At 35.9% G+C, this 20,346-nt stretch overlaps 2 protein-coding genes across 8 annotated transcripts; one reads left to right on the forward strand and one right to left on the reverse strand.

The window, feature by feature from the left end:
- Window positions 1-16: 16 nt before the first annotated feature.
- Window positions 17-10,271, reverse strand: LOC117631468. 7 transcript variants are annotated; one of them, XM_034364631.1, is made up of 12 exons: window positions 6,009-6,140; window positions 4,869-4,945; window positions 4,419-4,584; window positions 3,865-4,046; window positions 3,073-3,741; window positions 2,897-2,974; window positions 1,573-1,948; window positions 1,292-1,491; window positions 1,084-1,160; window positions 735-836; window positions 393-579; window positions 17-304 (listed from the first exon to the last, which is right to left on the reverse strand). In XM_034364631.1, exons 3-12 carry the CDS (start codon window positions 4,579-4,581, stop codon window positions 209-211), a joined length of 2,130 nt encoding a protein of 709 aa, XP_034220522.1. In that variant the 5' UTR covers window positions 4,582-4,584; window positions 4,869-4,945; window positions 6,009-6,140; the 3' UTR covers window positions 17-208. The 7 variants fall into 7 exon arrangements, with proteins under 7 accessions (XP_034220522.1, XP_034220521.1, XP_034220520.1 ...); XM_034364630.1 differs by having other exon boundaries at window positions 6,004-6,140; XM_034364629.1 differs by having other exon boundaries at window positions 4,419-4,617; window positions 6,004-6,140.
- Window positions 10,272-17,907: 7,636 nt separating this feature from the next.
- LOC117632379 (patellin-6) lies at window positions 17,908-20,346 on the forward strand. Its single transcript, XM_034365836.1, has 4 exons — window positions 17,908-18,962; window positions 19,135-19,259; window positions 19,592-19,733; window positions 19,845-20,346. The coding sequence occupies exons 1-4, from the start codon at window positions 18,255-18,257 to the stop codon at window positions 20,103-20,105; spliced, it is 1,236 nt and encodes a 411-aa protein (XP_034221727.1). The 5' UTR covers window positions 17,908-18,254; the 3' UTR covers window positions 20,106-20,346.

A 20,346-nucleotide genomic window follows, 5' to 3' on the forward strand; every position in this document is an offset into this window, starting at 1 on the left:
TTTTAAAATTCCGATGAGTTACAATTTCATCCAATATAAAGTATCATATAACAAACGTTTTTCCACGTTTGATAACAGAAGCCCTTCCTCTATGCATTAAATATCAACAGTATGTACATGCTCTTTTTTATAACGGGTTCGATTAACCAAAAGACTCTTCGCTATGAAATGAAATGGTCTTAACAGCATGCAACATTGCATGATCAGCTCAGATCGAAAAAGCAATGGCAGACATGAAGCACCTTTGGCTAATAGCCCTCGTGGTCATCTCCCGCCAACCTTGCCCCTCCTTGTAGCATTCAACCTGTCATTACATACAAACTGCTAAATTACCCAAAAAAGTCCTGTCCATAAGATGGAAATTGGAAAGCATGGGCAACATGTAAACTTACTGTTTCTGCTATGCTGTCACCATCTTTCACCCCTCCAATTACATATATGGCGTCCTTGACGACGGCAGCCGCCGAATATCCCCTACAGTGATTCATCGGTTCCCCTGGCATCCATGACCCAAGCCGTGGATCGTAAATTTCCACACTTGGGACCATTGCACTTCCATCAAAGCCACCTAGAGCATATCTGCAAAAGTAAACGTCCATTTGAAGGTGAGAGGTTAAACACCAAATTTCGACAAAAGAAAAGTGAAACTTGGGTTTGAAGCCTGATGACAAGTATGTCACTCTTAAATGCATTGATACTCGGTAGTTCTTTTAAAATTAAAGAAATGTACTTACATTTTTCCATTCAAAACAACCAGTGAATGGCAACCCCTATTCGAATCCATAGATGCAATTTTTGTCCAACTGTGTTCTCTGGGGTCAAATCTATCAACAGACCTGAGATATGAACATTTCAAGTCAGCCACGGATATAACAAAGTTTCAGTATACAATAATGGATTTAAGATGCAGGTATTCTATTCTTCTACTGCCCTTAATGTTGTTATAGATATAATTTGCTTCTTTTAAGTTCTATCTTATCCTTAGATTGAGCGAGAACACATATATGCAGTTCATGGAGTATATAGATGTCAATATCTACCCACAGAAAAACTAAACAATAGAAAAGAGATTTAATATCTTACTTCAAATAACTATGCCCATCATATCCACCAGTCGCATAAAGCACACCATTGAGTTCCACTGCAGCAAGAGCGAACCGCTGGAAAAATAAAAGCAGCACAAATCAAGAACCATGAGGTAAATTTTCTGCCAAGGAAAACACATCATATTTTGCCTCAAGGACAAGAAATATGTGCAGTTAGGAAGGACTTCATTGTCCTAATATTTAACCTTTTGTAACATTGACTGTGTACGAATCCATCGTCCAACATCTAAATCAAGCATCTCAACATCTGAAAAGCAATCAACTCCATTCCCACCACCCATGGCAAAAATCTTGTTATGCGTAGTAGCTGCAGCTAAGCTTCCTTTTTTCTCTCTCAAGGAAGGGCCCAACTTCCACTCGTCAGTAGCAGGGCAGTATGACTCAACTTCAGAGAATGACCAACAAAATGTCAGGAAGGTATTAATCCCAGAAAGAAAGAAATTTCAAATTGACTAAGAGCTAATACCTGTATCGTACCACAGATGACTATTGCCACCACCAATTACGTAAAGATCACCATTCAATTGTGCAACAGAGGCATATGAACGACCAGAGGTCATTGGTCTCAGAGATTTTATCATATCCTGATAAGGATAATAAGCATCCAATGCCAATAACCATGAGTCGCCATCATATCCTCCAACTAGATACATTGACTCGTTAGGATCAAGAGGCAGCAGATCACATGATTCAGCAACTTTCTCGTCAATATGTACCATGGAAGGTGTAGGCTCAGATTCCAACATGGAAGGTGTAGGCTCAGATTCTAACATGGAAGGTGTAGGCTCAGATTCCAACTTTAAACAAACTTTTAAGTGCTTAATTTCCATTGCTGCCTGCTCCTAAAATGTCAGTATATATATTCCAAAGTAAGAAGAAATAAGGAATAAGAATCAATTAAGTTGATTATGCACCATTAATTATACAGTTCATGGTTTCATAAGGGCACGGAGCAAGTTTTAAAGTCTAAAGAAATTAATATCATAAGTTTTTCTACAAGACCGCTCTTTCCCTTTTTGGCCAACAGCAAGAATAAAACAAGTACCATATGTTGCTTTTAATCATCATAACTTAACAGTTTCATACTATGACTTTGATGTCCAACGAAAACCTTCCCTAGACCAGATTAATCTATCTTTTCTTTTATTCCCGACTTAAGTTAATATAATTGGCTAAAAGGCCAACAGAACAAGAAAGCCCTAACTCACAGAAAGATGAAATTGTTAAAAACATAACTGCACGGTTCTCTACCAAACTTTCAACAACTTGACGAAAACAAAACAGAGATGCTTAAAAGCCCCAACTCCTCACAAGAGTATGCTTCTGCAAACAAAAGTTAAACAAAGCCTATGTCATTCAAACACCAGAGTCATTGAGTCTGGACCTAGCATTCTTATCCGACAACCTCGTAGATTGAGGAAGAAACTAAAAAGGACAAACAAAGAGCCTATAATATTATATGCAGTCTTCATCATTAGGTTTTATTGAATTGTTATTTAGATTTTCAATATAATAAAAGGTTCATAACAAATGGAAACAATAGACAGAAATAATAACATAAATTGGGACTGAAGCTTTGTCTGTGATCAATTCAAGAAAAAAGTCCGAAGAAAAAAAGGTTTTCTTGCTTCATGTGTTAATCAAAATCCTTGGAACAATTCAGTACCAATGATGAGAAATGCATCCTTAATGCATGCTATTAAAGGCTTCTCAGATGGCTCAGCAGAAAAAATAAGGTAAAGAAACAGAAATATGGCAATGTTTAACAAACAGAGTATTGTATTACGTACCAACTTATGCTCCAAATAACCAATCTTCATAGATTGTTCTGCCTTAAAAGCCTTTAGCTCCTCCACCTCTTGAACCAACTGAATATTTAAGAGAGTGGTTGTAAATAGAATGAAAACTAGCAGGGATACCTAACATTAGCTAAGATTGTTTGTGGACTACTAAGATGATCGTTTACCTTAGCTATGATTGCCCGATTGTCAGAAAAGGATTGAGGACTTTCTCCACTCTTCTGCACAGACAAGGAGCAAGGACTCTCTCCGCTCTTCTGTTCAGACAAGGAGGGAGGACTTTCTCCCCTCTTCTCCTCAAAACCCAATTGCTCCCTTGGATTGTCAGTGTCCTCCAAGGTCAATTCATTCGAGACAGAGCGATCTTCAACATTTCCTGATAAAGACAGGTCTTGACCTTCATTCTTAAGATTACTTTTAAGTGCTAACTCTTTCAGTTTCATGTATATAAGTTCTTGCTCCACTTGTTCAGCCTCTTTCACATCTTGTTGGTGTTTGAATGAGTTGTTGCTTCCAAAAAAGACTGTGGCATCCCAATTCGAACTTGAATGATTCACATGCTTGGCCTCTGAAGTCAGTGGTTCAAGCCCTTCAGATTCTTCTATTCTGCCATCTGAGGGAAGAGCTTGAAGATTTTTTCTCCACTTCAATGTATTCTGTCGTACCAAAGTACTTGGAGTAACCACCACAGATGCTAACAGTGATACCAGCTTACTTGTTTGAGCGTGGTCAAGCTCAAACCAGAAATTATGTTGATTGTAGTAGTTGTCAACAATTATCGGTTTAAACTGACTTTCAAGCAGGGGTTGACACTGCAGCCGGACTCGGATTTGAACCTTAATGTAGAAAACAGAATATATCAGTATAAAGCACCTCCTTGACCAAGACCTTGTTTTTCCTAAGATGAAATTATAACTCGGCACAATTAGATCAATTATGAGAAACTTTTATTTAAATACCTGGGCAGGAAATTGCGTTTTCTCTGAACCATCAGTGGTCCATCCATATGGGTTAATGTTCATTTCGCCGTGGCTAGCAGCCTCATAGATTCCATGAAGTTTCCTATCACTATAGTTGAAGAGAAAAAGGGGCAAGCCAGGAGAAATATTCTTTACATGGAGAAAGTGTGCAGCTGGTAAGCCTGAAAGAATATAGAATTCATGGAATGAAAAAGAAAACTAAAACAAGACATGAGCAGTAGTAGTGCACAGAAGTAACAAACAAATTGTCCATTATTTGAAGAAGGTTTTGTGTACAGAACAAAGCTAGCTATAATATTTTGGGGCTCATTAACAAGGGGACTCTAAGGTGGAGGCAGCAGGCCAAAAAACGGTGAAGATGGCAATGCACTTGCTACAGAAAGAAGAAAAATCGGTGCAGATGAAGTTCAATACCAAATATCACTACACCACTGGTTTAAATGTTAAAAACAATACAATAACCAATTTAAAAATTGAAAATGGGAGATGCAAAAATTAGGAACAAAACATGCAGTAAAGTTCAGGACACTGACCAAAGAGTTGTTTCAAAAGACATTCTTCCCTTGTGAGTTTGTTGCAACCAAATATGACTCCACCAAGGTGATTCTTCCTCAAATTTCTCATGTTTGCACCGTAGGGTACCAGGTCTTGAGGATGAGGTGTAGTAAAGGTCTGTGTTTTCCTTCCAGCCCCCATTTTCTGATACAAAGAAGAGGAAATTATATCATGAACCTGAAAAAGAAATAAAGGTCACGTGCTATAGACAGAGACATATGTGATCCAATACAGGTTACCACCAAATGAATGAAACAGGAATGGGAGGAGGGGAATATTAATCAGCCCAAAAGGACCATCAAATGCATCGGAAATCAGCGAAATTTTTCAAATGAGTAAAGTTATGAAACGACTACATAATAGAACAATCACTCTGCATTTCTTGCTGGTTTGTTTTAACTGTTTTGTTGAAAGGCTGACAGACTTACGCCGCGTGGAGATAGAAGGCCTATGTGGAATCTTATCCCAAGTACTAGTTCTTACTCCTCTTTTTGTATTTTTTCCTCTGAAAAAATTTATATACTAAAATGTTATAAGCATAAAGGCATAGTGAACAAAATCTGAAATACAATTCATTATTCAGATTCCTTTCCTTTTATGACAAGCCAATGCTGAAAGCACTTGAACGGGTAACAAGAAGAAATCAGTCAATCTCATCATTTTGTTTCTTTAAAAAGAATAAGATGATCAATATGAATGAAACAATATGTAACGGAAGGCTCACAAAACAAGAATAAAACATTGGAAAATTGAGAGCATAAAAAAAAAAAAAAAAAGTGCAGTCTCTTATCTAGTTCAGAAACCAGTTAATGTAAGGCTCTAGAGGAGCTGAGTTTAAATTCGTAGTATGAAGAACGTGCTTTCGAACACATGGTGTGCAAGTACGGTATGTCATGCAATAATTAATTTGTGCTTGGATATACCCTTTATAAGTAAATTTCATATATAAATTGCACTCAGTAATATTGCAAAAATGATGCTTACATTGGGTTTAAGTACTATCACCAAGTCCAACTATTGTCTACTATGCTAAAGGTATTTACTTTTTGTTCGATTGCATATTAGTATTTTAGTTATACAAATGAAAAGGAAATTTAAAGCAATGCATAAAACCCATGGAATCAAGCAACAAAGCCAAGTCATAATTATGTTCAGGATTGCAGCCAAAACCCAATGATCCTATTTCTGTGCCATGAGCGAACACAGTAAATACAAAACAGCTAAAAGAAATAAGCATCCCCAGTTTCAGAACCAATATACAATTAAAAACGCCATTTGAAATTGAAAACTCGAGTTATTCATGAAAGAAAAAACGAAAGATATGCACAAACCACTTTAATCTATCCAAATCACCAAAAAGTTTTTAGCTTTATCAAGCCAAGGTCATCAAAACAGTTTCTTAGACCAAGAACCCTAAGAATCCATGGAACTCTGCAACTAGCTAACGAGAGCGAAGCTGATCATTTTGATCAAACCATATGATTCAGATACCCAGTACATTAAAATGTATCACTTTCTATGTAGAATGCGAACCAAGAGAGAAATAAATGAGAGAGAGCGTACCGTACCGTACTGTGACTGTGACGAGCGTTTATGGAAGATGAACAAGCTTTTTGCCGAGAAAAGTAATGCGAGAGCGCGAAATAGAACGAGCTTGAGCTTGTCTTGTAAAAACGCAAACAGTAACTGAGCCCACTAACCACACCCCCGGCGCACTTTAGTGTTCAATGCTTTTTATAGCAAATTTGTGAATTCACAATGTTTTAACTTTTTTAATCAAACCAGGTGGGAGATTCAGACTTGAAAACCAACACTTGGAAGAGAATTCCTACTAATGCAAAGTTTTTAAATTTGCAAATTGTGTATGTTAACTTACCACTTAACAAAGCAATATGGCGAACGGGTCTAACCTAGTAAAAAAGGGTTTTGATTTGCTAGTCACTGCTCTCAAATTCGAACTCATTGAGTATGTTTGAGAAACTCCCTCCTTCTTATAGTTTAGACTATTATATTTTTATTTTTATTTTTAAAAGGCCTATAGCTAAAGTGGTTAATTGCAAAGGGACTTGTAGTTTAAGTGGTTAAAAATAATTATTCATGCATTCGAAGTCTTGTGTCTAAATCTCCTCTAATATCACTTTGATTAAAATAATAATAAAAAGCAAAGCAATGTCATTAAAAAAAATTATCTCTAGCATTATTCCTTTTTGTCAAATGGGGAATGATCTTGGAACATATGAGTGTCCCATGTGATCGATGTAGGCCAAAATAGTATGATGTTGTGAGCATCAAATAATTGTCGACAAACAGGAAAAGAAAAGGATTGGTGAGAGGAAGTTCTGAGCTGGCATTGGCTTATATAGCTCTAGATTAAATTGTAGTCCCTGTGGCTTTAAGGTATCAGTTCAACCAAAACAAGGAATTGGCTTCATTTAGACAACATGTTTCAAATTGCAGTGCCACTTTGCCCAATCATGTTTTGATTTTTAGCTTGATTTCCAACCAAGAGGTAAAAGTGATGGTGCACTATGGCAACATCTTGAATTTATTATTTATTTCAGCAAAACCTCCTCAGGAGGAAAAGCAAAAAAAGAAAAAGCACATATTTGACCAAGAAGACAAATGCAAATGGAGCCTTTGCATGAAGCGAGGCCCAAATACTGAAGAACGTGATTTGGTCCAAATACCAGAGGTTTTATTCCAAGTAGCAAAATAAAGCCCCGGTTCTTTTGCCCCATGCATTCTCGATTCTTATCAACAGGAAAAAGAAAAGGATGATTCCTTAATCCTTCATATATGTTGAAACTTGTTATGACATTATTGTGAGAACTTGTAGTTGCAATGGTGTCATTTACAACCTAATACCCACGATAACAAGTCGATTAACTTGTTGATGAAGTTAATCAAAGCTTTTTCGACCAAAAGAAAAAAACGTTAATCAAAGTTTAGGCACTTGTAGACAAGCAAAAGCTCATAGTATTAATGGGTTAATAAGAATTCTAATTGTAAGTGGCCTGCCATGTCTACCAAAGGCCCCAGAGCAAAGCACATTTCATCCTTGACTAACTCATACAGCATATAATGTCAACTCTATCATTGCTACTAATTAACTCATACAGCCCAAGAGAGAATGAAACTTTACAGTGGTATACTATGTATCCACAAGCATAGCTCAAAGCATACAACTTAATGCTCACAAGTAGTGCACTAACTCAGATTCAATCTTCAAACCAAACTTTCAAGCGTTGAATTTCAGTCTCTGCCTGCTCCTGAAATGCCAAAGTAAGAAGAAACAAGAAGTAAGATCAATGATGAGAAAAAGGCTTCATTTCTTCATGTTTGAATCCAAATGACTTGGACCAATTCAGTGCCAATACATAAAGTAAGGAAACAGAGAGCAATGTTTAGCATTGTATTAAGTACCAGCTTGTACTCCAAACAGCTAATCTTCTGAGATTGTTCTGTCTTAAAAGCCTTTAGCTCTCCCACCTCTTCAATCAACTGATACGAATAATATAATACATATTTGTGGTTGTTAAAAAGAAAACAAACAGGGATACCTAGCATTAGAACTTATATTTCATGAAACTACTAAATCATCATGTACCTTAGCTATGAGTGCCTGATGCTCAAACAAGGATAGGGGGATCTCTCCACTCTTCTGTGCAGACAAGGAGCAAAGACTCTCTCTGCTTCTTTGATCAAACGAGGAGTGAGAACTTCCTGCAACACTATCTTCAACATCTCCTGACAAAGACATGTCTTGACATTCATTGTTAAGATTATCATGGATCGCTAAATCTTTCAGTTTTTTGTGTACACGTTCCTGCCCCACTTGTTCAGCATCCTTCACATCTAATTGGGGTTTGAATGGATCGTATCTTCCAAACGCAATTGGGACATCCAAATTCTGACATGAATTACTCAAATCCTCAGCCTCTGATGTAAGTTTTTCAAGCCACTCAGGTTCCTCTATTATGTCATGCGAGGGAAGAGCCACAAAACAACTTCTCCAATTCAGTGTTTTCTGTGGTTCAGAAGTCCTTGGAGCAACTCCTACAGATGCTAACTTAGATATCTGAGGTGCAGAAGTCCTTGGCGCAACTTCTACAGATGCTAACTGAGATTTCTGAGGTACAGAAGGACTTGGAGAAACTGCTACAGATGCTCCCTTATATATCTGTAGTGCAGGAGTACTTGGAGCAACTGCTCCAGATGCTAACTTAGATGTGAGCTTCCTTGTTTGAGCGTGATCAAGCTCAAACCAGAAATGAAACTCATTGTAGTAGTTGTCGGCAATTATCCCTCTAAACTGACTTTCAGGCAGTGGCCGGCAGTGCAGCCGAGCATGGAACTTAACCTTAATGTAGAAACATAATATATCAGTATAAAATCCTTTTCTTAACTAAGAACCTGTTTTCCTAAGATGATATTATAAATCAGGACAATTATACCAATTTTGAAGAAAATTTTATTTAATACCTGTGCAGGAAATGGCGTAGTATTTGAACCATCAGTGGTCCATCCACAGGGATTGATATTCATTTGCCCATAGCCAGCAGCCTCATAGATTCCATGAAGTTTCCTATCAGTGTAATTGAAGAGAAAAAGTGGCAAGCCAGGAGAAATGTTCTGTACATATAGAAAGTGTGCAGCTGGTAAGCCTGAAAGAAATTGAATTCATCTCATGAGTTCGTGGCCCCAAAACTAAAACTATAACATGAAATGAGCAGTAGTAGTGCACAAAATCAACAGACAAAAAGTTCATTATTTGCAGAAAGTTTTGTGTATTCGATAAATCAGGCTACGATACTTTGGGGCTCATTAAAAGGAAATTTAAGGTGAAGATGGCAATGCACTGGGAACAACATAGATAAGAACAAATTGGTGCACATGACATGAAGTTCTATACCAAAACGTGCAAAAAAGTTCAGAACACTGACCAAAGAGTTGTTTAGATAGACATTCATCGATTGTGATGTCCTTGCAACCAAATATGACTCCACCAAGGTGTTTCTTGATCAAATTTCTCATGGATGTAGTGTAGGTTGCTAGGCCTTGATTAGGCGGTGCAGTAAAGGTCTCTGTTTTCCTTCCGGCCCCCATTTTCAGATACAAACACGATGAAAATATATCACAAACCTGAATCAAGCAAATAAATAAAGAATTACAAACAGGCTTGTAGAGAAGAAGAAGAAGAAGAAAAACCCAATTCATCATATTTCTGTGAAAAAGCTACAAGCATCCGCACTTTCAGAACCAGAAACAAATAAAAACGCCAGTTTAGAAAACTCGGGTATATGACAAAGAAAACGAAAGATATGCACAAACCACTTTTTTCTTATCTAAATACCGAAAAAGATTCAACCTTGACTAAACCAAGCTCATCAAAACAGTTTCTTGCACTAGATCCATGACACTCTGCACCTGACTAACAAAATCCAAGCTCGTCATCTTGATCAAACCATATGAAAATAACCAAAAACTTCTTTCTTGACCAAACCAACCTCACCAAAACAGAGTCTTTCTTAGAACCCTAAGAATTCCTGAAACTCTGCAACTAACTAGCAAACGCCAAGCTCATTATCTTGATGGAACCATATGATTCAGATAGCCATTAGAGTCTGTATCTATTTCCATGTAGAACATGAACCAAGATAAAATAATCTCATAGAGAGAGAGAGAGAGAGAGAGCGTACCGTACTCTGACAATGGTCTAAGAGAAATGAAGAGGCTTCTCTCTGACAATGGTTTAAGAGAAATGAAGAGGCTTTGCCGGAAAAAGGAAGGAGAGAGCGCGAAATGGGATTAGTTTCTTCTTAATATTACCATACTTCATAAAGAACACACTAAATGAGCCAACTATACTACACACCCCAGCGCACGTTAGTCGTTGATGCTTTTTCTTCTTCCAATTATGGAAAATTTCACAAATTGTGTATGTTAGCAGCAGTTGTACAGAAAATGGAATATGTGTCAATTATTAAGAGGACAGTTTTTGTTTGTTTGTGTTTTGGATTGAAAAGAAACAACAGCAGTTTTTGGTTGATTTATTATGTAATGAAAAAAAAGAAAAGAAAAGATAATCTCTCTAACATTATTCTGCTTTAAAATGGGGAATGGTCTAGGAACATGTGATAGTAGGGCTGACATTTTAGATCGAAAATATCGATTGAGGTTTTAACGCATTTAAATTGAGTTATCACGAAAATTGACCACAATATGTGATTTATAGAATCAACTGTAATATGCGGTTTCGTATATTCAAATAATGTGGTATACCACAAACCGCAATATAATGTAATTAATTATTAAAATAAATACTTATAAATATTTTATATTAACTTACAAAGGCTAGGACTTCATCATTTAGATGAATCTTTCTCTATTCTCTTTTCTTCTTTTCTTCTTCTTTTTCTTTTTATTCTACCCTTCTCTCTCATCTTCTTCCTCTCTGTGGGACTCACCTAGGCTTTGATTGAATGTATTACTAATGAAATGTGTTCTCTGCAAATCTCTTTGAAGTTCCCTCTGTTGTTTATTTTTTTTAAATCTCGGCCGTGAAGAAATATCATTTGAATATTTAGTGAATTAATATAACGTAATTAGTGAATAATTAAACTTTTATCTAGTAGGAACCTCAGTTTTAATTAGTATTGCAAACTCATCGGTTGTGTTGGTAATTTTGTTAGGTTGTTATTAGTGGGTTAGCTGAGATGATCTCTAGCTTGCAATCAACTATTTAGTTGATTAATTATGCATTAGCAGGATTGTAGATTGTATTGGTTTATTTTTAATAATAAAGTTCATTCTCTCCGTATATGAGTTAAAGAATCATTGATGATGATAGAAAGTTTTGCTTATTTCAACAATAATTTAAAGCACGAGCAGACTCTTTTTTTTGTTGATAGAAAGTTATGCAAAGTTATGTTGTTCCCTATACCGACAATTGCGGTATAACGCAATATGTTAGTCGGTTCATGGTTCTTCTTTTTACCATACCGCAATATGTCAATCGATTCACAATTTTATTGAAAAGTTGCGGTAACTGAACCGCAACAAGGCCAAAATATTATGATGGCGAGCATACAAATTTTGTGAAAACATGAAAGGAACATGAAACGTGGGATGAAGTTTTGAGTTGGCACTTGGCTTAAATTAAATTAAAGACCATATGGCTTTAAAGTACCCAAATTCAAATGTTATGTAACTTGAAGCATGAGAAGTATGTACATTAATGGAAATATATATATATATATATATTGAGTGATGTAATATACTCTCCAACCATTGTTGTTAAAATCAACCAACAAAAGGATTTGGCTTCTTTTAGATTACATATTTGGAATTGCAAATTTAGTTGCCAATGTCTAATGTATGCTTTCTTTCTTAGCCTGATTTCCATCCAAAGGTAAAGTGAGAGTTGGGAAGAGAAAGAGAGAAGGAAAAATAAAATAGAGGGAAGAGGAGAGTGGAAGAGCATGACCATCATCGGCGAAGGTGGTGGAGGAAGGCGATGTCAAGGGTCTCTGCTGCTTTCATTGGCGAGTGTCACCAGCCATGGCAATTACTCTTACTCTCTCATCTCATATTGTTCTTTTTAAAAATTATAATTAAAAAATAAAAAATTTAAAGTTGTCAAGGACAAATCTAGGATTTCAAAACTTCATGGGCTAAATTTACCTTACATAGGCAGAAAATTTCAGCAGTAAGGGCCATATCGCACCAAGTCGGAATTTACAATACATGTGAGAGGAAAAAGAGAAACGAATAAGAAAAAAGAAAAAAAAAGAAGAAGAAGAAACTGTGGAAGAAGGCTCAATTTATAGTAGATCCAAACCATAAAAATTGGAGAAACGAAGGGGGAAAAAAAACAGAAATAGGAATAAGAAGAGAGAAAGGAGGAAAAGAAGAAAGAGAGAGAGAGAGAGAGAGAGAGAGAGAGAGAGAGAGAAGAGAACACAGGTATTGAAAAAAAGAAAAGCATTGGCTAGAGAGAGAGACTACATGGGTATTGACAAATAAAAAAAGGGCATGGGCTATAGCCATACAGCCCAATAGCTGAATTCCTCCTCAAGAAATTTCATGGGGCGTTAAGAGCCCAAAAGCCAAAGCAAAGGAAAGCATCTAATAAACAGTGGCATGAAGTGAGGGCCAATGGGTTGGAGGTGGGCTATCCCAAGGAGCAAGATAAAGCCAATTCGTGGCCCTCTGGCCAGCCCACAAACTCCAAGATGTGTGTCATCGATGTGTTTCTTTCTTGTAAGTTTTTTTCATTTTCACCTTCTTTCTTTGCTCTTTTTATCATCATTTTTCTTTTTGGTTTTGGTTTCTTGGTGTTCAAAGAGGAGAAATGGACAAAAAAACCCAAAGGAATAATTTTATCAATTCATGTACTTGCATAATTGGGCTGAAGAGTCCAGTCAATCCTATGTTTCCAATGGTCATGTGAGGGTAAGTTAGTAAGAGAGTGGCAGGGTTACTTCAATTTCGATCAGTCCTTCCATCTATCAATCAATCAATCAGTCAGTGGCTTGCTTACAGAAATTAGGCACATCCCTTGTTTCATTTCAATTTACCAAGCAGAGTAATCTACCGTATAGCCAACCCAACATGTAGCCTTGCAAAACATTTGGAGTCGGTGGGTATACAGATTTGGCTTGTTCTGATTTAGATAACATATTTGTTTCATTTAATTTTAGTTTTAGATGGAATTGTTAGTACCGAACTTATCAAAAATACATTCTTATGAGGTGACCACTAAATTCATATAAAAAGAAAGAATTAACTAGTCTCATGTTCATCAATGTATAATATATATATATATATATTATATTGTAATACTAATAACATATATTACTATTATTATTATTATTATTATTATTACATGCATATATACTATAATGTACATATATACACGTATATTATTATTATAATATCCATATACACATATACATATTAATATTATAATAATAGCATACATGTATATATGTAATATATATTATATTATATATTATAATACATATATATACATGTATATATACATATACATGTATATATATATTATACCCACGTATGTATTATAATATACATATACACATGTATATACACATATACATTATATATGTATATATATATTATAATATACATATATACATGTATATTATTATTATTATTATTATTATTATTATTGCCCATATATATTATCTATTATAATATACATATATATATGTATTATATCCATGTATATATTATAATATACAGATACACCTATATACACATATATAATATATGTATATATATTATAATATATATATACACGTATATACATGTATATTATTATTATAATATACCCATATATATATATTATATTATAATATACATGCATACATATATATATATATATATATATGAAAAAATAAAAAAAATCTAGTCCTAGTCCAAGCATACACCAAACACAAGATAAATGTTATCCAACTTAGACAAAGCCAAGAGATTTCCTAAGCATAGTCCATGCCAAGACAGTCCTGTGTAACAAACGAGCCCCCATAGACTATACACTCATCATGCTATTAGATTCTTTTTTTGAATACTGTTAAAAAGAGTTTTTCAAACATAAGACTACCGATTTGTCAATTAAAACACTTTTTCATTAGACTAGACTCCTTTGATATTTTTGAGTTATTTGTAAGATAATTATCAGTGTGTAAATACAAACAACTAGGCTTCAGACTTCTCTGCTTTGCCCATTTGGCTGCCAGGTCTTACCAAAACAAATCGACCATTTTTTCTGCAATGTTTTCACACGCAAACAGGCCAAGAACTCTCCTAATTCAACATTTTGTACGAAAAAGTCTGAAATTCTGTCTCCCAAGGCCTTGACCAACCCATACTCTCATTTATTTCAACTTTATTATTGGTACTATTTACTAAAAAAGAAAAAGAAAAAGGACATCTCAAAAAAAAAAAAACTATTTCATTGGCAAGCATAACTCAAAACATACAACTTATGAGTTCATCAAGATTACTGAATGCTAGGGTCACAAGGTTGTCTGTTGTTGTTTGTACATGTGTGGACAATTTACTTTAGCAAAAGTTATTTATTAAAACCTTAGAAATGGAAAATAATTTTCTCAAAATCATTGGTGCCATTTCTTAAAGAGAGCAATAAATTTGTGCAACAAGAGTGGTACCTCCCCTCCTATCATTAAACTACTTTTATCCATAGCAAATCAGGCATGCCCCCAATTGGTGTAAAAGACAGTTCCCATACAATATTTCACCACAAAGAAAGCTCCTTGGTTTGAGGTTCCCTGCAGCTCTGCAAAACCCTACTATTTTCATATCTAACTCGGAGTTCAATAAATGGTGGAGAATGATTTACAGCGATAAAATTATTTTGCTATTTACATTCCATCACGCTTTGTTATGTGAAATTCTTATCACGCATGACCGGACACATGATTAGAAACAGCAAAACAGTGATATTCCCGTGATATACAAGGTTTTCTCTAATGGGTCACTACAAAGACCACAAGTCCAGTACTGCTTCTGCCTACATAAAAAATCAGTTGGGTTTCAATTCAACTTTATATTGAGTTTCAGAAGTAAAACTTTATGTTTGCATTTAATCAAGTAAAGCCAAGTTTAGAGGATGCATTTAACACAAAACCTCATCTGCACAATCTGAATTCTGAATTATTTTTTTTCTTGGGAGGTAGTGTGCTTTCATACTGAAACATGAGGAACTGACAAAATGAAGAAGATGGTAAAAAATGTGTCCACTTATTCAAAGCTTTACTTTAATGGCTTTGTTTCTTCTTTTTGTTTGTCTGTGCTGCTGTGTCTGCTCGCTCTCTGAACCTGCATGAGCTGTAGCCCTTATAAAAATATGTTTGGCTGTCTTGGTGACTTGACTTGGGAGCCAAAGTGAGAAAAATGATCATATCTTTGGAAGAATCTTTGGTTGGATAGAGCTGTGGCTTAATTTCCTCTGATTAAGGCGATGTTCTTTCCAGGTGTGGCAGAGTTTTTGTTTTGGCTTAAAAGCACATTTGAACTTCTAGTGCACATTTCTCACACTAGTTTTCGTTATTATTGGTGTGCATGTGAGATGTGACCTAAATAAAAAATTTGTACTGAGTGAAATAATATGTGAATTTACAGAAAACACCAACTTATTCTATATTCTGAACACATTTATTTTTGGGAAATTCATTATTATGCCTAATATAGGAGTTTAAATTATAAAATAAAAACTTTTAAGAAATGGACTTTAGAAACACACCTAAAGTTCATTTACAACATAACAAAAAAGTTTTTAACTTCTTTTAAATTACAAAACTGTTATCGATTTCTTAAAACAAACCCAACCTCAAAACCATCAAAGTAATTTAATAATCAAACTTAAATTCAATAGGGCCAGCTGTCATTTTTTTTTGAAGTTTTTTTTATAGAAATTAAATAGTGTAGGGTTTGTTTATATTATTAGTGATAAGAATGAAAACATGACTAAATATCTCTTTATTTTTAAAAATTTTCTTTTAATTTGAGATGTATGGAGGCATAATTAAGATGGTAATTGAGTATAATTAGGACGGTTCATATCTTTTTGGGGAGCGATGATTAAAGGGTTTTGTTAATCAAGTGGGATGGTGCACAGGTCAAAAGTGATTTGGTTCAGCTCCGGAAAAGTAAAAAGAAAGAATTACTTTGATATTTTTTTCTTTTTTGAATTAAACATTTAACTTTCCCGAATTTTCAGAATAACGTAATGTGAACTAACTTTAGAATATAGTTTATCCAAAATGTTGTTCTTCCTTTTATCGTCAGTGATTCTAACACTCATCTTTTAACTTCCTCTACTTTTTCCGTGAATGCAAAATTTGTTACTATTTTTCTTTACTAAATCTTAACTATGTACTTTAAATACAACAATTGTTTACCTTTGTTTGGGTCTAAATACGAGTTCAAGTGATTGTTTATCTTTGTGGCTATTGTAATCGAGCATTTCTACTTTTATCAATCATATTTCTATCGTTTGACAGATTTTTTTATTTTTTATTTTTACAACAATTGCTTGATTTGGGTTTTTTTGAAAAGCACGTACGCATTCCATTTGGTGCTTTTGTACGAGTTCATGAATCATGGTATTTTTGTAAAAACATATTACTATTACAATATGATCCACATTTGAATTTGGGTGTAAAATTTGTCAATTAGGCTGCTTTGGTGGATAAAATGATGAAAATGGGTCCTACGGTTCATTGACAGAAAACCATGCCTAATAATAATGGGTAATTTTCATTAAGATCCCCAAATATTCTCATTAACCTCCTTTTCCCTAAATGATTAATTAATTAAATTTGGCTTCAATTTTAAAGTCCCCCCCTTTTTTTTTTTTTTTCAGAAATCGATGCAAATATTCCGGGTTTCTTTAAAAGTGGGGCCGAAAGGTCTTTCCCTATCCACTCCATGCTTTCACATTTTCATGCAAACTTGTTGTAAAAGGCTACCAGCAAAAACTTTGGCTCAAAATTTTGCAGCATTATTCAAATTTCACAGGAAAGGGAAATTTAGTGGAAAATCATATTTACAGCTTTGAGTAATTTTGGCATTATTTATTATTTTTTTTCTTGATAACTTTGAGATATTGAAGCGCTAACCATAAGATTAATGTAATTGATTAGCTTTTAGTAAAGATGACAAAGTTGACTGCAACGAAGACGCACTCATGTGCATTTCTAACACACATAACTAATAATTACCTTTCCATTATGCTGCAGCCCTTCGGTGGATTACAAATTTATTAATCAAGAAAAATAATCAAGGTACCGTATTTACGTACGTCTCCTTGAACAATTATCGTTAATAGAAAAATAAAGTAAAGGACGTCTCTAAAATTAATTAATTAATTATAAGATCGAATTATATTTTATGGGTTGTCACGTGTTTTTGCTAATATTTATTTATTATAAACATTCTGATTCATGTATTATTGAATAATTTATGACGTACCATGCTCTAAAAAGTAAATAATTTAATAAACAGATTGTCTGAATATTGCATTTAATTATTTTTAAAATGAGATAAATTTGATAAGCATGAATTATAAAAGAAGAAGAAGAATGGGGATCAAAGGACCAAACAGGTGCTTTGCAGCTTTGAGGCGTGGGAAGGAGATTGGGCCCACAAGAAGAGACCGGGAAAACTAAAAAAGAAAAAGAGGAGCTTAGAAAACAGGCCCACTGCCCCCACTGGGCCCCACTTCACGCAAACAATCCCGTGCCCACTGTTCATCCCCACCCCCTCAAATCCTCAATTATTATCACCTTCTCTGCACTCCACCCCACCGCTCGGCTGGGCTCGGCTCGGCTAGGTTCCCTCGAAAACTTAACCCCCGCGCTTAAAGGGCGCGTGTTCCTCATGCTCTCCATTCAAATTTTGCCACATTTTTATTACAAGTAGACCTTCCTCTTTTCCTGTTCTTGAGAAGCCGCTTTTGAAAGTTCAAAACTAAAACCGCGGCTCTCTCTCTCTCTCTCTCTCTCTCTCTCTCTTTTTTCAATCTGCGTCTTTTTCAACCTCTCTTTTGTTTGTTTGTTTGTCTCTTTCCCTCGTTCACTGCAATCATACTCCCAGAAGTATCTGAGCTTTCAGAATCGAAACCAGACCTTCCTCTGACCCTCCCCACCAAACCCAAAACCCCAACCTTCTCACTATACATATCTACACAACCCAGACTCTCAAATTAACCAAGCAACCTGCATTTTCTCACACAGATTCCATCTGGGTCTCGCTCAAAAACCCCAAAAATGGACCAGAAAACCCCTCTCCAAACCCACCCAGAAGCCTCACCAAAACCCAACAAGAAAAGCTTCGTCACCACTTTCATGGAAGCCACCACTCTCCGCACCCCATCTTTCAAAGAGGACACGTACTTCGTCTCACAGCTAAAATCCTCAGAGAAGAAAGCGCTTCAAGAGCTCAAGGACAAGCTCATGGGCTCTGAAGCCTCCGACGGGTCCATGTGGGGGGTTCCCCTGTTGGGCAACGACGAAAAGGCCGATGTGATTCTCTTGAAGTTTCTCAGAGCCAGAGACTTCAGGGTCCCTGACGCTTTCGCCATGCTGCTCAAGTGCCTGGCTTGGAGAAAAGAGTTTGGAGCAGACGGCGTCGTTGAGGAGGACCTGGGGTTCAAGGAGCTTGAAGGAGTTGTGGCTTATATGCACGGCTTTGACAAACAGGGCCACCCTGTTTGCTACAACGCCTATGGAGTTTTCAAGGACAGAGATATGTACGAGAGAATTTTTGGGGATGACGAGAAGCTTAAGAAGTTTCTGAGGTGGAGAGTTCAGGTTCTTGAGAGGGGCATCAACGCCTTGCATTTTAAGCCTGGTGGGATTAACTCCATCATCCAAGTCACTGATCTCAAAGACATGCCCAAAAGAGAGCTCAGGGTTGCCTCTAACCAGATCCTCTCTCTGTTTCAAGACAACTACCCCGAAATGGTTGCTCGCAAGGTACCTAAAATTTTCAATTGATTTCTTGTGGGTTTTGAATTTGAATTAGTGGACTGTATTTTTGAGTTGATTCTCTAGTAGGGTTTTTTAAGAACAAAATGATTGATTTGTGGGTAGGATGTATTTTTTGAGGTAATTCTGATATGGGTTTTTAATTTGGGGTGGTTTTCAGGTTTTCATCAATGTGCCGTGGTACTTCAGCGCGTTGTATTCTATATTCAGTCCGTTTCTGACCCAACGAACTAAGAGCAAGTTTGTGATATCTAAGGAAGGAAATGTTGCAGAAACACTATACAAGTGAGTTCCCTACCATCAAACATTGTTTCACTCTTTTTTGTTCTTATATGATTTTTGTGAAAACTGATGTTCTTATTGAGATTCTTTAATTGGGTTTTTGGTCCCCACTCTCTGCTGATTCTTTATTTGGGTTTATAGTTTCCCTGCTGCCTTTTGATTCCTTCACTGTTTTTCCATTATTTTATGTTTTTGTGTTTTTGTTCATTTCTTGAATTTAAACTCAATTCCTTCTCTTCTGTACTCTGTAAAACCCCTGTTGCTATGTCACCTTTCTATTTTAAGTTGATTGCTGGACACTTACTCGAAATTGGTATGTTGCCATTCTGAAACAGGTTTATAAGGCCTGAGGACGTTCCAGTTCAGTATGGTGGCCTGAGTCGTCTCAGTGATCTGCAAAATGGTCCCCCAAAACCAGCTTCCGAGTTCACTGTCAAAGGAGGAGAGAAAGTGAACATACAGATCGAGGGGATTGAGGTTCATTAACCGTCCAGAGTTATTATGTCTTAATGTTAATTTCTTTAATTAGTGATCTAAAAGAGATTAGTGGTGGTTAATTTCTCTCGTTCTTGTTGGAATTTTGATCAGGCTGATGCTACAATAACATGGGATATAGTAGTTGGAGGGTGGGACTTGGAGTACAGTGCAGAGTTTGTGCCCAATGCAGAAGGCAGCTACATAATCCAAGTGGACAAGCCAAGAAAGGTGATGCCCTCTGAAGAAGCAATCCACAACTCCTTCACTCCTCGTGAAGCAGGCAAGATGGTTTTCTCGGTTGACAACAGCGCCTCCCGCAGGAGAAAGGTCGCTGCCTATCGTTACATTGTCCGCAAATCGGCCTCTATCTAAGCTAACTTCGACTATGAAGGGGATTTGATTAGCTAAACTTGTAAGGTTCTCCTTTTCGCATTTTGCTTGCTTTGTTCTTTTTGAGGGGTTTATTTAATCAATGGTTGTGAACCTGTTTTTTTAGTCTACTAAGAAGTATTAGTACTGCAATGTATAAAAATGGTGGTAGTATGATATATATTATTGCTTAATATAGAGGAAAAAACATATCTATTGAACCTTGGTGTCATACCATCTCAAA

Source organism: Prunus dulcis, chromosome 6 (assembly GCF_902201215.1).
Source record: "Prunus dulcis chromosome 6, ALMONDv2, whole genome shotgun sequence".
In the NCBI taxonomy this organism is placed as follows: domain Eukaryota; kingdom Viridiplantae; phylum Streptophyta; class Magnoliopsida; order Rosales; family Rosaceae; genus Prunus; species Prunus dulcis.

Coding starts and splice junctions, on each gene's coding strand:
- LOC117631468 (XM_034364633.1), bottom strand. CDS start 9,546: ATGGGGGCCGGAAGGAAAACAGAGACCTTTACTGCACCGCCTAATCAA. Junction 837..1,083: donor GATGGGCATAGTTATTTGAA/GTAAGATATTAA, acceptor TTCATATCTCAG/GTCTGTTGATAGATTTGACC. Junction 580..734: donor GTTGTTTTGAATGGAAAAAT/GTAAGTACATTT, acceptor TTACTTTTGCAG/ATATGCTCTAGGTGGCTTTG.
- LOC117632379 (XM_034365836.1), top strand. CDS start 18,255: ATGGACCAGAAAACCCCTCTCCAAACCCACCCAGAAGCCTCACCAAAA. Junction 19,260..19,591: donor GTTGCAGAAACACTATACAA/GTGAGTTCCCTA, acceptor ATTCTGAAACAG/GTTTATAAGGCCTGAGGACG. Junction 19,734..19,844: donor TACAGATCGAGGGGATTGAG/GTTCATTAACCG, acceptor AATTTTGATCAG/GCTGATGCTACAATAACATG.